This window comes from Ruditapes philippinarum, unplaced genomic scaffold (genome assembly GCF_026571515.1).
Source record: "Ruditapes philippinarum isolate M1 unplaced genomic scaffold, ASM2657151v2 ctg785_1_1_1_1, whole genome shotgun sequence".
NCBI lineage: Eukaryota > Metazoa > Mollusca > Bivalvia > Venerida > Veneridae > Ruditapes > Ruditapes philippinarum.
The window spans coordinates 1,755-18,858 of NW_026861718.1; the positions used below are offsets into that span (position 1 = coordinate 1,755).

Here is a 17,104-nt window from a genome sequence, read left to right on the forward strand (position 1 = left end):
TTTGTCTGATTTTTTATGCTGATTTCAAAACATTTTAACATCATATCCTAAATTGGTAACTAACCATTGCAAACCTATTGGATTTCAATATTAACAGCGACAGTATGGACTTTGATAAGACAACAATTGTATAAGATCGACTTGGAACTACATAAGATTTGCTCTAGCATTCACTTTAATTTTAACATTCCTCGTACTTTTTACTGATATTTAAGACAGTCTCAAGCATTCTTGACATTTACTCTCTATTTTTACCGATCACATGCATGAAATAAGCCGGCAATATCAACTAGTGTACTTGAGAATGAAAATCATTGCCCAGTGTATGTATACAAAGTCTATCACATCAGTGCACGTTTGCAAATAAATGCACCAATTTTTTGATAAAGACTTTAGCACTCAACAGTATCTTGTCTCTCTTTCTTAAATACCGCACTTAGTGATATTAATTATTCACTGTTGCTATAACATTGGCCTCAAAGATAGATTTCCCAAAGGTATTCCTTTTGTATTTACTGGACGTGTGATCCTAACTAGTAAATAACAGGTTAATCAAATATTTATTAATTAATTCAATACTGTAGGAAGGCCTTTTCAAGCAAGCTTTGATAAAGCTTACACGATTTGTAAACTCTGAGAGAAAAACATTATTTTATGATTCCTGGAGGAGCACTTATTGTTGTTTTAAGAACAAAAGAATAATAAATATACAGTAACAAAATGACTGATTTCATATTCTCTATGAACATAGCAGATCCATGTAAATACATGTATAGTAATAATCAAAATGGTCTTTTTATAAAAATGTAATTTATTGATTTCCGAGAGTATCTTTCACATATGTTTTAATTCACCCTTATTTAAATCCCACTAGTTATATACTTATTACTTAAGAAAGCCTAAATTACATATTCATACCATAGTTCTTTAAGTTGTTCAATTCTATAGATATATAATTCATTGATAAAATCTGGAGCTGAGGCTTTTATTATGAATGAAAAAAGTTTTCAACAACTTTAAAGATGAAGTATGGTAAGAGAAACAATATATTTTATATGGAATTAAACATTTCAGCTAAATGAAAGTAAATTCAATAATCCAGCAATTAAACATCAATGCAAAAATTTTACAAATTTTAAAAACTGTTGTCTTACAGTCCAACTGCTCAAAGATTACTGCAAACATAACAAATACAGCTTTATTGCTCAAAGAAAAAAATGTACAAAACAAAAAGCACAAAAGAGGCGAGAAAAAGGTCACATAGTAGATATTAAAAACAGATATTATAACTATTAACAACAAACAACAATTGTATTCCTTCACCAAAAAAATATTGTCCATTAATCCATGGGATAAATTGCTTGAGGGGTAAAAAGATGTTGTCCATTAATCCATGGGATAAATTGTATGAGGGGTAAAAAGATGTTGTCCATTAATCCATGGGATAAATTGTATGAGGGGTAAAAAGATGTTGTCCATTAATCCATGGGATAAATTGCTTGAGGGGTAAAAAGATGTTGTCCATTAATCCATGTGATAAATTGTATGAGGGGTAAAAATATGTTGTCCATTAATCCATGGGATAAATTGTATGAGGGGTAAAAAGATGTTCTCAATTAATCCATGGGATAAATTGCTTGAGGGGTAAAAAGATGTTCTCAATTAATCCATGGGATAAATTGCTTGAGGGGTAAAAAGATGTTGTCCATTAATCCATGGGATAAACTGTTTGAGTTAAATAACATTATCCATTAATCCATGGGATAAACTGTAGGAGGGGTAAAATAATATTGTCTATTAATCCATGGGATAAATTACCATGGGAGAAATTATATGAGGGGTAAAAAATGTTGTCCATTAATCCATGGGATAAATTGTATGAGGGGTAAAAAGATGTTGTCCATTAATCCATGGAATGAACTGTATGAGGGGTAAAAAGATGTTGCAAATTAATCCATGGGATAAACTATATGAGGGGTAAAAAGATGTTGTCCATTAATCCATGGGATAAACTGATCCAGATGGGATCAAAGGGTATGATTGATGTTTGTTTTTTTTTTTCAGCAACAGAGCTTACAATGATTTAAATCAAATATTTATTATACATGTACTATAAAAATCTTTAAAATATATATCCATCTTATGCACTCAGGTAAGACATCTCTATGAGGCATTTTTGTTACAAGTGATTTTTAAGTGACCTTGACCCAGTTTTCCTAGTAAACCAGCTTGTTTAATATTGTGATGTGTAAATCAACTTTAAGTTTAATACATGTACTTTATTTAAGAATCATTTTAGAAAAAATGAACAGATGGAAAAATTGCCACATTAACAACAGACACAGTTTACACAGGATAAACTTTAACAACAAGTTTTGTTAAGGAAGCAGGAAACAGAAAAAAAGAATGATGTAAAACCAGCATCAACAACTTACAATCTGGCATATCTGCTAACTCTGGCAGAAACCGGTATGATACAGCTAAAAGGGTAATATAATGTTTGTAACTTCATGTCCATATCGCTTAATAATTACTGGTATATCATAACCCTTGTTCAGGACAATTTTTGTTCATGCAACATTATTATCACAATTTATTAACAGAATTTAACAAAACAATACCCTTTGTATAGTTCATAATTATATACATTTTGCATGTTAGTGCATGCACACTCTATTTTGTAGATAACTTTTTGATATTCTAACACACCTATTAAAGCGCCAAGGCAGTTGAGCCCATTATTACACAATATATCTATGGCATAAAGAAAGACAGCTTTCACTTCATGTGACGTCAGATGATGTCAGAAAAATGATTTCTCAAATCAATGTGGTTCAAAACATGTGAATTTTTCGACATCAATATTTTACTGTTTTCTGTGCTGGAAAGTCAGTACCATGCCTGTTTAATTCATTCTATGATATGAAATATACATTTGCTTGAAAAACAAACTGGAATTAATGTTTGTGAGAGAATGAGAAATGAGAATATGAACAAAACAAGACAATGTGAAAAAAACATAACAGTGTGATCCAAAACATGACAATGTGATAAAAAACATGACAACAAATAAAATGTAATGAAATCAAGAACAATATGATAGTTTGAAAAGTGAACAACAGTCTTTTTTTCAGAACAACAGTCTTTTTTCATCATGTCAGTACAAAATGCTTCTGAGCTTAAACAATCATCTGTGTGAGTCAGACACATTTTGTTCGTCGATGACAAACTTTTTTTTATACACTTGTGTAACAAGGCATGCAACTTACTTTAATAACAGCAACTATTTCAACAAGAAATAATAAGGTAACTTGTAGTAATTCTTTGAAATCACATTCCAGACATATAAACAAGTTTTTGAATATAACTTTTAAAACTATCCTTTTGAAAATATTCAAAGAAAAATCTTTAATCTGCAGCTAAAGGCACTTCTTTTATACTGATCATGTGTTCCATTCTTTATATTTAAAACACAAACTCTTTTCATGCAATTTTAAAAAGCAGTTTCCTGATAGAATTCAACAATTATATTTTAGCTCCTATTACAATGTTAGTAGCTTGAACAATACTAAAGCTCTATTACTAATGAATACCTCTTGTGTCCTACAACTAAAATACCTTATAAAGGTTAAGTTAAAGCTTGTCATTGCCTACCTGGTTTAGTTTCAAAGTCCATACTATTATAAGCAATGTTTGTGTCTGCTGGGCCAGCTTGACCAAGAGTTGGACGATCACCTTCCATATCAATATGTCTGATAGCTGCTTCAGTATCAACATCAAACATGTCTGCACCTATAATAAATCAACATACTCTGTCAGCCTCAATCTAATGTCAACCTTATATTAAAGCCTCAAATTAATGTCAACCTAAAATTAAAGCCTCAAATTAATATCAACCTTAAATTCAAACCTCAAACAAATGTCAACCTAAAATTCAAACCTCAAACTAATGTCAACCTAAAATTAAAGCCTCAAATTAATGTCAACCTAAAATTAAAGCCTCAGATTAATGTCAACCTAAAATTCAAACCTCAAACAAATGTCAACCTAAAATTCAAACCTCAAACTAATGTCAACCTAAAATTAAAGCCTCAAATTAATGTCAACCTAAAATTCAAGCTTCAAATTTATGTCAACCTAAAATCAAAGCCTCAAATTAATGTCAACCTAAAATTCAAGCCTCAAACTAATGTCAACCATAAATTAAAGTCTCGAACTAATGTTAAACTAAATATTTTTCCTTGTAAATTTCAGCTGATACAAATATCATTTTGTCAGCCTTAAACTAATATGAGCTTCAATAAGACTTTCCCTTTCAGCTCTAACTTACATGAACTTAAAATATCATTATCTTTTGTCACTTTCAAACTTACATAAAGCATCAACATATTTTGTCAGCCTTAATTTAAAATTAAAGGAAAAAATCTTAATGGGCAATAAAGGCAGTATCAAATAAATGAGGTAAGGATTAAGATTAAAGTAAATCAAGATGGACAAAGAGATGCTGATGGACAGACTATGCAACAGAATTGCCTGAAACCAAAGCAACTGATTGATTTCTGAAACTAATCAATTTTGAAACTGACCAATCATAAAAATCCATGCTAAGACTGGCACCTAAGTTAGTAAATTACTTGACAGTCTAAAACACAATAAAGAATTCATAATGTATAGGACCATTTGACCCTTTACACCCTTATATTAAATAAACGTATTAAGATAATTGATGATTTAATAATTAATGACCCTACAAATATATATCTTATAATTGCCTAGTTACAGACCAACCAAATATCTGTCTAAATATGACATAACATTTTATATTTTGTGACTGTAATCAAAACAATAAATATTGTATTCTATCGTCTATGGTAGGTAAATAAACAGTATAAAACTATTGAATATTACAACAGACTAAAGCTGTAAATAGATTATATGACTGACTGGCATTGATTCTCTGATTGTAAAATATTTGTCATTTGCTGATGACTTACTGATAGTCGTACAACGACCAAAATGTTATCAGCCGTTGATCAGGATTGTCTCTCCAGTGTATATAGAGACAATCCAAGCAATTACATGTTCCAATTAGCATTCATATTTCATCTTTAAACAGTGGAATATACATAATTCCATTATCTTTAAATATTTGCACAAAATTAAATATTCAACAGGCTGAATTTATGAGCTCTTCTTATCATTATGTAATCTAAACTTAACATCGATTTCTAAAGCTTTCAAAATAACCAAGAAATTTTAAAAATGAGTCTTTGATGTGATAAACCCATGCCAAAGCACTTATAAATCATAACTTTTTCTTTACTTTAAGCATTTTCTTTCCTTACAAGCTTACATTGTATAATATCAAAATAAACATTTCAAACTTATCATTTTCATACTAGTATATTAGGCTAAAATATCTAGATCCAAGCCATTAAGAACAAGTTAAGTTATTCCTGGTGTAATACTATTCCAATATTTTCTTACCTTCCATACCTTCATGTGTGTTCAAATTTTGTGTTTGAGGGACCTCATCTATACCTGCTGGAGGTTCATACAAGGGTTCCCCCATGTCCATTGGCTGAAGTTCATCAATATTAGCAACCTCCTCATTTTGCTCTACCAGGGGAGCTAGTCCAGGGTTCACATTTGTGTTTGATATTCTGAAAATTTAATATAAATTTTTATAAAAATGATTGTTTTCAGTTGTTTAAATGTAACTTAAACTAAGTATTATCAATTGACACTATTCAATTAATATTCTTCATTAATGTTTACCCTGACTCACTAGAAACCTGCAACTTCTACATAGGCCTGACAGACTTTGATAATCTCAATCATGTTTTATTTCACATAAAATAACAAATTAGATGATATGCTCCGCAAAAATAGATGTTATCCAGAACTCAGCAAATGTAAAATTTTCCATGCAAATCCCCTGGTACAAGCAAACTTTCACCGTTATAGCTTCAAATTGTACAACCGGTCACAATAGATAAGTCAACCTGTTGCGCTTATTTTCGAAGCTGTAACTGTAAAATTTTGTTTGTTCCACCGGATTAGCTTGGAAAAACCCATTATATTCTTTATTCCGGAGAAATAACCATTTTGCACAAGGCCCTCTAATTCTTATTGTATAATTTTTCTATTCTTTGTATATTTATTCCATCTTCTTTAGAAGAACTTTCTTTAAATCATTAATGAAAAGCTGGTATATTTAGTTTCTTGTCTTTATACATTTTGTAATAACTGGCCCAGTAACTGGCTATTGAACAATTTTGCTCTTATTAAAAAGCTTAAGTGTTTATAAAAATGTCAATACAGTTATCAATAAGCAGATTTCTATAAAAATATCAATGCTTAGATTACACCAATCATTAGATCTGTATATTTGGTGAATGCTACATAAGTTATTGGTTTACAAGCAATTGAAAGCCTTATTCAATGTTGGTTCAGTATTATACAGTATTGTACATTCAACACTCAACAAATAGACTGGAATACAAACTGTTTACTCTCACAATTTATACATAAGTGTCAGATATTCAAATTTACTCTTTATGTAAATTGAAGCAGAATTTTTTAGCATTTTATATATCTGCCCTGCGCCTCAGATTATAAACAAGTGGGCCATAATGACCCTTAATCGCTCACCTGGGAAAATGATTTACATGGAGAAAATATCATTATTAGGTCATTCCTATCTCAATTCTTTAAAATATGCAAAGTGGCTGAGGTGAAAATATCATTAAAGCTTTTTTTGTATATAAAGCTCATAGGAAGCCATCTTGTTCAGCAGACTGTCATGATGTTTTTGTAATTTTTGTAAATGACTACCAAAGGATGTAATTCCATTTGCATTTCATCAAAATTTACATGACAATTTAGGAGTTGATGTCTCAAATTTGTGTCTCTATTTTTAGCTCTGGCACACCTCTTGAAAAAAGTTAAGCATTTTTTATAAGCACAAAAAATTAAGCACCATAACACAATTTTACCTATAGTTTCATAAAATTATCTACCAAGCCATTGAGGACATGTTCTCCAACAGTTTTTCTATTTTCAGCTCCTGTGGTAGACCTGAACAATTCAACAGTTATTGTTAAAGATCACATTAACTGATAATTCCTATAGTTTCATCAAAATCTACCTGGCTCATGAGAAGCTGTCATTTAAAGCTTATTTCTAAAATTTCTATTTTCATTTCAAGAGCAATTTTGCTCAGCAGATTAAAACATTCTTAGCAATTTTTTGTAGAGGAAAATGCCATACACAAAAGATCTAAGCTCTAAGATAAGGCATTCCATTACTATTATTAGACTATGTAAAAATTTACTATTGCCCCATGTTAGTCATGATTTGAACAAAATTGGTATAGGTCTACTAGGTAATGCTACACATCACACATCTAAGTTCTAGGCTTTATGGTTATTAAGAAAATGTTTTTGAGCCTTTTTGACCCTTTGTTACTTGGTTCAGTTTCATAAGAAGATGCTACACACCAAATATCTAAGCTCTGGCTTTTGGAGAAATTTTTTGCAAGTATGCATTTTTAAAATCTATTTTTAGCTCCTCTGACCCTGACATGCACAGGACAGATATTAATTGACATAGCAAGTTTCATCAAATTTGGTCAAGAAGTTTCGGAAATGTTATTTATAATTCAAGTTGATAACACATAATGAACAATGGACAAAGCCCTATCACAATAGCTCACCTTAAGCATGCTGTGCTCAGTTTAGCTAAAAACCAATGAAATGCCACATTTCAAGCAAACTGCGTAGCAAACAAGATTCAATACCAGCAATAAACCACTGCAACATGTGCATGACAAAACAAACAAATTTATTGCACAAGAATCAAAGCACAACGCTCTTATGTCTGTTATAAAAGCAGACTTTCACAAATCCTGAAAACCTTGCAATATGGTGTATGAAAACTTTTTTTCTTCTTTTTTATGGCAATATTCATTTGTCTTTCTATTTGTCAAACACATTCATGCAATAAAATTTGAAATTTTATTTTTAAAGTTTTTTTGTAGGACTACCATTCTAAGAACAACTAGCGCATTACCTACATTTCTCTTTGCATGAAAGCATACATGCATATCTGACAGTAAGAAAACAACTACCTACTTTCACACAAGTTTAACACAATAATTTAATGAGTATAATTATTTTGAGTATAAATATTTATGTACATGCATGTCATTAAGATTCTTGTCAAAATGATTTTTCCCCAAAAATTTTTCCTGTATTATCTTAACTTGATTCTTTTATGTTTCTTCTATCCTTATCAGAGATGAAACTTTTTTATAATGCCTTTAATGTACTTGTTTGCTTTCAGGGCCGGAAAAACTGGTCGCTCATTCTGAATGTAAGATGTTAGTCAGTGCAGTAAAATAAAGGTGTTTTGGTAGTGGAAAGTATTTTTGCCGGCTATGGGAAATTTTAAAGAATAATCTAAATTATTTATCTAATAAATCAAAAATCAGAAGCAAAAGCCATATTTTTACGAAAACTACTGGCACTGTGATTTTTGAAATGGTGGCATTCGTGCATATTAGTGTTAAATTTTTACATGTTTAATAAATGAACCAAGGTTAAGGGTTTGCAGTAACGTTCATAAAGTTACTGCTTAATGCACCTGGCAAAATAACTAATTATTGAGGGAATTTTGTTTTGGTTTATAAATCCGAATTACCTTCTGCAATAAAATATTGGGAGGCAAAACTACGATTTTTTATCCATAAAATTGAATTAAGCTGTTCTTTTAATTCGCATTTATTGTTTAGATAGCGGACACAGCATCAATCTCGCAACAATTGTCTTTGAAATACCGCTGTGTAGAATGAAATTTAAAATACATAGTATAGCTTTTCCAGGTCATTCGGGAATATTTACGCTCATATCGGCAATTTGACTGCTTGAATTTATGTGGACAAAGTCATTTTATAATTCATTTTATGTAAAGATTTCTTGTGAAAATGCCTTTGTTTTTGAAATGTCTAATACTGGTGTTAATGTATACATGTCAGTTTCATCGTCGCCGATGTAATGATGTCAAAAATTTTCACAATTCATCCGCTGCAACCAAGCGTATATACGTACGTATATGATATTACATTCTGTGGCAATCATAATTATAATCGTTAAAAAAAGCCAGATGTCATCAATTTGACAAATCTAAACTCAAGAGTACATATGATTTTTTAAAAGGATTCAAATCATTGAAATGAATATTATATAGATGAATAGAATAAGGAGTGAATAAATAAGAAATGATACCAGAGTGCAAAACAATGAAGAAAATATTTTAGAGCAATTTGGGTACAAGGAAAACTGAAAAAGTGCTGGCAAAGACCAATGTGCTCCTTCCAGTAAAATATACACAATTTGTCCATCACTGTCGTTCTACTTTAATCTACTGCCGTTAACATTTTATAAATATATTATATTACAATCATAATATATTATATTATTAAACATATGGCATAGAATGTTTAATAAAATTGAAAGAAAGTTCATAATCATATTGCTCTTTTTATTGACATTTGCAGTAAATATTAAATATAAATACGGACAAGTGAACATTGAGTACGGACAAGTAAATTTCTTAGGTTACTTGTCCGTGGACAAGTACAATTTTCTGAGATTTTGCCGGCCCTGGCTTTGAATCTGGTACAGCTCATTATGAATGTGAAGGACTCTTATATCAAAGTACAGTCAACAATATGGTGTGTTGAAGATATGTGCAAATTATTTTTGCCGGTTTGCATTCAAATGGATAATCATAATTATTAGTCATAAATGAAATTCAAAAATAAATATGTCATTTTATTTATAAGCATTATTCCCTTTCCACAGAACTTCAATACTGGCACTGTGATTGTTAAAACTGGTGACTTTGTAAGTAAACTTTAATCTTCAACTTGTTACATCATGTAATGAACTGAACAATGTTTAAGGTCAACAATGTTTGCAGTAACTTAGATAAAAGCTTTAAACCCTCCCTTTAAATTCACCTGTAGACACAAAATTAAACTTGTATACAAGAATTTTGTTTGCTTAAATCTTAAAATCTCTTAAATACTTACTGAACAATAGTTTTATGTATAGTAAGTATTAACTGCATACATTAATCCTACGATTACATTTTTATCTCATAACATGATAAAATATACAGACTGTTAACTTTTAATAACTTGCTGGTGACAGTTTCATAGTTATAATACGGAATTTCATATTCTGACCCGATAATTAAAAACCTTAATTTTGCCAAGGAAATCTTGGATTTTATAAGTACATCTCCAAAAGTAATAGAAATATCTATTGGCATAAAATGTTTGTAAAGACTTCACAGAGATGTGAGTATTCCTTTTGAACTATAAAACTACATATACATGCCATAGTCAGGCTTATCAGCTTCCATCTGTTACAGATGTATGAATGTTGAATGTGATGACAATAATAATCAATTAAAAACAAACGCTTCCCTTAATTGCATAAAATTTGAATTACATGTACTACTTTTAACAGATATGCTATGATATACATGTAGAATCTTCTGCATTACAATTCCCCTCCTAGATAGACATTATTATGGGGGGGAAAAAAATCACTGTATCTACAAAAATAACAGCTATTTCCTGAACTACAGCATTCCTAAAAAAATATTTGTCAAAATGTGAGATAAAAAGAAGTGAAGGAATTGGAAAGTTTATAGTAAAATGAAATATAACCGATTTCAGCACTTACATGCATTTCTATATGCACTTATATAGCACTTATATACTGCATTTATATATAATGGGTTGGTAGTGCCTGTTTTAAGTGATGTTGATTAAAACTATACAAATATGTTGCCATGTTACTTATTGATAGGATCATATATAGATAGTGCACTTTAACTATAAATGGGAACTTAATAAATCAACTCTATGTGTCTGCCACCTAATATAGCCACTCAAAATACAATCAAAGATGTTTACCCTTGTTTACCAGGCCTTCTGAAGATGGAAGATATTTAGAAATATAGTGTCATAAATATGTCAATTTTAAAATAAAGCCGTCACAAAAATGTCATTGGTTAGTTTATAGTCACACTCAATAGTTCTATATATAACTTTTAAGTTTACAAAATATATACAAGATTATGTGACAAGTATTTACAATTTCAGCCTACATCAATAGACAAATTGTGAAATGTGTCTTTTATCAAGTGCCAAAAAATAAGAGATAACACTGAGAATAAAAGCAGGGATTTCTTATTAACAAATTAGCTACATAAAATGTAAGAACTTTTATCCAGACAAAAAGCGTAAAGTTAGACTGATGAAAACTGATTTATTCATTTTGGAATTTATACTTGAGAAACATTAACATCTTGCTATTAATGGGTTAGGAGCACTGAGAGTTATGTATATTTGTACATTAATTACCTTGGTAAAATAACTGTGTTAGAACTCTGAGCTCTGGACAAACATCTATCTGACATCACAGAGTCAACTGTGCCAGGTCTCTGAAAATACAGTAAAATGATACCATTTATAATCTTTAATATCAAGTTATCAACTTAAGATAATTAATTGTTAATTTCTAACAATTGTCAACTGAAATAAAATTATACACATGTAATATATCAATTGATTCTGTTGCTTTAAGGACAAGCATTGTTTCATATTGTACATGTATCACTGTCTTTTTTAATTGAAATAAATAAACTTTATGACAAAACAAAAATGTATAATGCTGAAATCCACAATGTAGATGTGTTCTGTGCATGTACATTAGACAACTTATGAAATATATGTAGTCACATAGCATTAAGGTTTAATGTACCACATTTTCAACTTCAAGTATAGATACTCGTAGTTGAGGTAATGCATTTAATATGCCATCACTTTATATTTCATTTCAAAAACTAAAATTACATGATACAAGAGTTCATGCAATATAATAAATCAATGGTTTATTTTTAAGCCCTTTTTGGGGGCCTTAATTTCATCCATTTTCCTATGTGAATTAGTGTAAAGATATTCCCACAGAACAATTCTCTCCTCAAATAGTTTTATTATTTTCCTCAAATTGTCAAAAAGGGCCCATTTTTTCTAACCTGACAGGTTATGCAACCTTTCTAAATGTGAAAAATAATCACAGTGAACTAAATAAAATGTTGTGCCTCTACTGCTGTGATAATAATACAAAATCTAGCCTCTATGAACAGCCATTGTTTCTAAAATTCAGTTAAGTACAGGTTTTTTTTTCCAGGATTTTGGGAACATGACCCATACCCATGGAATTGAGAATTTCAGCGACGTTTTGTTAAAAATTGGGGAAAAAAGGCATGACTTAACATTTGCAGTGATTAAATAAATGGAAAGAATTATTGTTTAGGATGACATCTTCAAACATCTAAGCACCATAACAGTGAAGAAACCCTTATTTTCAAAGATTTTAGAGTTTGTTTTACAATATTTATACTTTGTAACTTTCATGTGGGAAATTTTTCCTGTGGATTGGGAAAATAATATACTATTTTCAATTGGGAATATGACCGAATATCGGCTATAAAATAAGCAAAAAAAAAAAATCCCTGAAGTATTATCTTTAATAAAGTACAGTACAAGTAAACCTGTTGCAGTGAATACTATAATTTACAAATGAAATAGCAGCTAACAACTCTTCTATTACAGGAATATAATTACAGGTGAATTAAAGTTTTTCTAAGATTTACAGACAAAAAATAACGCCTAAAAACTAGTATACTTTTTCTAAAACCTACTTAATTCACAACTGACCAACTGACTTACCTGAGCTTTATTTGCCTAAAAGCAGAGGAAGAAGATCCACTTTCAGAGAAAAATTAACCATTAAAAAAACAGTCCAAAACAGCATCATACATTTTGTATATACATGTATTGATGAAACCAAAAACCTACTTTAAATATCATTTATCTCATTTATAACAACAGTTATTTGATGTGGTAAAATGCTTAAATACAATTATACAACAATAGTAAGATTCAGAAGTTTTTGTTGTTGTTTTTTTTTCTAAATATTAAAAGAATGATTTCTTAAAAACCTTGTAGCAAATTGTCTTTTCTCATCTCTCTTCATGCTATTATTTACCAAGGCTTAATGAGAAATTTTTAACCACAAAAAAAAAGTTATGGATAAAGACATATGTACTTTAACAATAAATTTTCTCCTGCTTTAAATGTCTGTACACTCAAAACTGGGTGAATCAGTTAAACAAGTAGGGTTCTTTAACTCATGGAAAAAGGTTAACTTCAGCCTTGCATGATTTGCAACTGTGAACAGTATGTATAGTTTATATCTCTTATAGGTTTTATCAGTGACACAGAGATTATCTGAGTCTATGATAACAGTAAAAGAACTTTATGTAGGACCAAATAACTTTATTGTAAAGTTTTGTGACCACAGAACAATCTAAGATATATTGTAGAGTGTGAAATGACACAGAGTACTAGCCATCAGCTGTGAGTAATCTATTATTATCTCCACCATTTATAGATAAATAAATAGTAAGATTATAGTTAACAATCAGACTTACATTCTGCATTGAATCCAGTAATTTCCCTGATCCATCCATCTGGTTGATAAAATCCTTATAAAACTTCATTTTAACTTTAGAATCACGAATTGATAGTTTGCCTATTCCACTGAAATTAAGTTCAACATTTCTTTTTGATCCAATTGCCCTCTGAACAGCACCAAGAATTTCGCGTACACAACTTTCCACTGTGTCACGATCAAATGGACTCTCAAATGACAAAGCTGCATAATTAAGCTGAACAACTGGAATCTGACCTGAAAAAAGTAACCAAAATTGAATTTACAAGTAAATTCAAGGCAAATTCCTTTATTACACAACTTTGAAAATAAAAGTATTATGTTCCAGGACAAAAGAAAAAATACACAACAAAACATTCTTGTATCTCTGACAATTAAGTACATTATTTAAAAATATAAAAACTTTCTCCTACTAGGCTAGATAAATAGTGTTGTACTGCATTATACAAAGACCTTGCTTAATTATTTTACATTATTTTTTTCTAATAAGATATAGTGTTCATGAAAGTAACTTTTTTTACATTAAATCAATGTTTTGAATGCAAGTAATTACCAGCATTCAGGTTTTGAAAAACACTGAAATTTTAATAGAAAATGCATAGAAAATCTCACTCATTATATTAGAAATATATGTACAGGTAATGGTTACATAAAAGTCAAATCATTTTCATGAAGCATTTTCATATAAAAAAAAAGGTAAGAGAATGTATTTACCTGGCACATGGTGTTTGACATACTGCAGTCCTTGACTTTGAGCAAGCTTTTCAGATATGTTGAACACTGGCCGTTGAATAAGAATGAATTTATTGTTTCCTATATCAAGTTTCTTTTGGGTAAAAGTGAAGGTCCCCAAGGACTGGATAAGAACTCCCTGCAAAATAACATATCAGTTTATAATCATGTATGATGTTATGAGTAAGAATTTAACTTTTTCAAAACAAACAAGAATGCTTATCTAAATAACAAATAACATATTGAATAATGACAATTTTACATAATATACTCATATAATGATAAATAGTAAATTGCTACTTAACAATCAAACCATATCTTGATACGGAAGGCAAATAATCTCTCTCTCTTACCTTTTGATTTGACATCTGTTTCTCAATGAAACTTGACACATTTTCCCAAACGGATGCCACATCTGAAATAAATAATATTTCTGAAATCTTCAACAAATAAAATGTGTATTTACCAGGCTTAGTATCTTAAAAAAGGAACTTTATTTATAATATCTTCAGGTGATCTATACCAATTAGGAGAGGGTATGTAGGTCAGTAGTACAATTTTTTTAACGCAACTTATTATTATGAATAAACATGCTACAAATACATTTTTGTATCTCTGATATTTTTTTTACAACTTGCTTTACTTTAATTATAAAACTGAAAACTAAACTAATCATCCATGATAATATATGTATTGCAACAAATAATTGTAGAAAGTGACTTGATAATCTATTTATCTCAGGGACATAGTCATTTAACTCAAATGTTCAAAGAAAAAAAGGTACATAAACTTATCTTTTTTTGTTGTTGATACAAGCTTTGCACGAAAAAAACAACACTATTTATATAATTGGACAGGAGCATATATAGAAATATAGGTATATGTTTGTTAAGTCAAAGCATCATTCTTGAATTAAATCCTGTCATGAAACCATATTTGTTTCAATAGTTTATAGTTAGTTGCATCTTAATTGTATCACAAACGTCAAAGGTGTATTTAAAACAATTATAAAATAACACAGTTACATCATCTATACAATTAACATAGTTATATACAGATTTAGTTAACGTCAATCGCCGAGGTGGAAGGGGATTATAGGAGGATATCACTTCTCAAGTTGAATGACTATCTATGGATTGAACACCTGAGCCATCAATTAAGCCACTAATCAGAATCATGTTTGTTCACAAATATCAAATAATATTGTGTTACATAATAACTATCAGCTGCTGTTACGAATTTCAGTATATAAACGTCCCTGACTGCAATGAATACCTTAACGTTACAGTAACAAAAGAGAAATCAGCCTAAAAGAATTGAATTCATTTCATAATTTTCATGATTTTTATAGTTCCAGTAATGTCATGACTTCTGAAGTTTACATCTGTAAACAGTAATATTTAACTATCTTCTTGCAGTTCACAATAAAGCATATGCTCATCCATAAGTAAATAAAATTGACAACGCATATGAAAAACAAAATCGTCGTATACTCAACTCATAAAATACGTTTGAATTTGTTAGTTTGTAGGTCACTTACCATCCTCTGATAATGTGTCTCTAATTGTTGAAAATTTGTTTTTCTTGGCTTCAGCCAATATTCCATGCATTACATCAGTCATCCTGACGCAATATGTCACAAGCCGTAGACTTGATGCTGGCTAAAATCTTTAATTCAATACCCAAAAGTGTAAATCATTTTTTTTTCTACATGAGGAAAACAACGTTGCCAGGGAACGCGGTATTTGATTGGCTCGTGACTTTAAAAGCTAGCACTTTGAAACTATTTAATATATTCGTATTGCAGAATTCTGTTTATTCCACCACAAAACAAAAGATTATGTCTTTGACTTACTATCCATTTAATAAATAAAAACTAGAAATAAAAAATTTATGTGTATTACATGATTTAATTTTGCAAATATTTCACCGTTCCATACCGTACGTGTTCCGTACCATACCGTAAAAATTTATGCCAGACTATCCCCCCAATTTAGGGGCCTGTCTAAAAGTACACTGTTGAGCAAAGCGTACTTGGTACACGGTTGAGAGAGAACCGCCTTTCTAATAGTGGGCGTGGTTTAGGCTTTGTAACTTACAATTTAACAGGGGAAGAACAGTCATCTACATCTTCATGATACTAACAATCAATTCTGATTATGACTAGCAGGCGCGTTGTCAGGGCAGTCAGGACACAGACAGCTCCAGACATGATAAAATCCAGAAATTGTATATTTGCCAATCCAAGAACATACTGTATATACATGTATATACATATTAGAGACAATGAAATGTGATTTTTTTTTTTACAAAAAAAAAAAAAAGCTTAAAATAAGTTTGTTTGTTTGTATGTTTATTTCATTTTACGCCTTTTTCAACAGTATTTCAGTCATATAGGCGGTTAATAAATAAGTTTCCTAACAATCGTTCCTGGAGAGTTACACCAGTACTAGACTACCTTCCTCCGCGCTAAACTACCAAAGCATCTCCCGGGGATCAAACCCACGCCAGAGAGGTAACTGGATTAGAAGTCATCGACTCTAACCCCTCGACCACGGAGGCGGTTCTTAATATAAGTGTTATTGATATAGATCTATATGATATTAGTGTATTATGTTCTGAAACTGACAAAATTAATATAAAATTTATTTGGATTTCAATGCATTTGGAGCTCCACACCCTGAGTGTATGTGTTACTGCAGTTCTGAGATTAATTATATAAGATTTGTGTGGTCATTGCAGTTCAAGATGTATCTTAGACACTTATTGAATACATT

General features: G+C 30.3%; 1 protein-coding gene across 1 annotated transcript; it reads right to left on the bottom strand.

Moving 5' to 3' along the window:
• Nucleotides 1–2,435: 2,435 nt before the first annotated feature.
• On the bottom strand, nt 2,436–16,085 carry LOC132716590 (uncharacterized; the record flags this gene model as incomplete). Its single annotated transcript, XM_060699894.1, is given in 9 exon segments — nt 2,436–2,480; nt 3,655–3,792; nt 5,488–5,663; nt 10,991–11,008; nt 11,441–11,520; nt 13,576–13,832; nt 14,310–14,466; nt 14,681–14,742; nt 15,868–16,085. Coding segments are annotated over 9 exon segments (1,015 nt in total), but the record flags the coding sequence as incomplete, so codon positions are not given.
• Between the last annotated feature and the right edge of the window lie 1,019 nt (nt 16,086–17,104).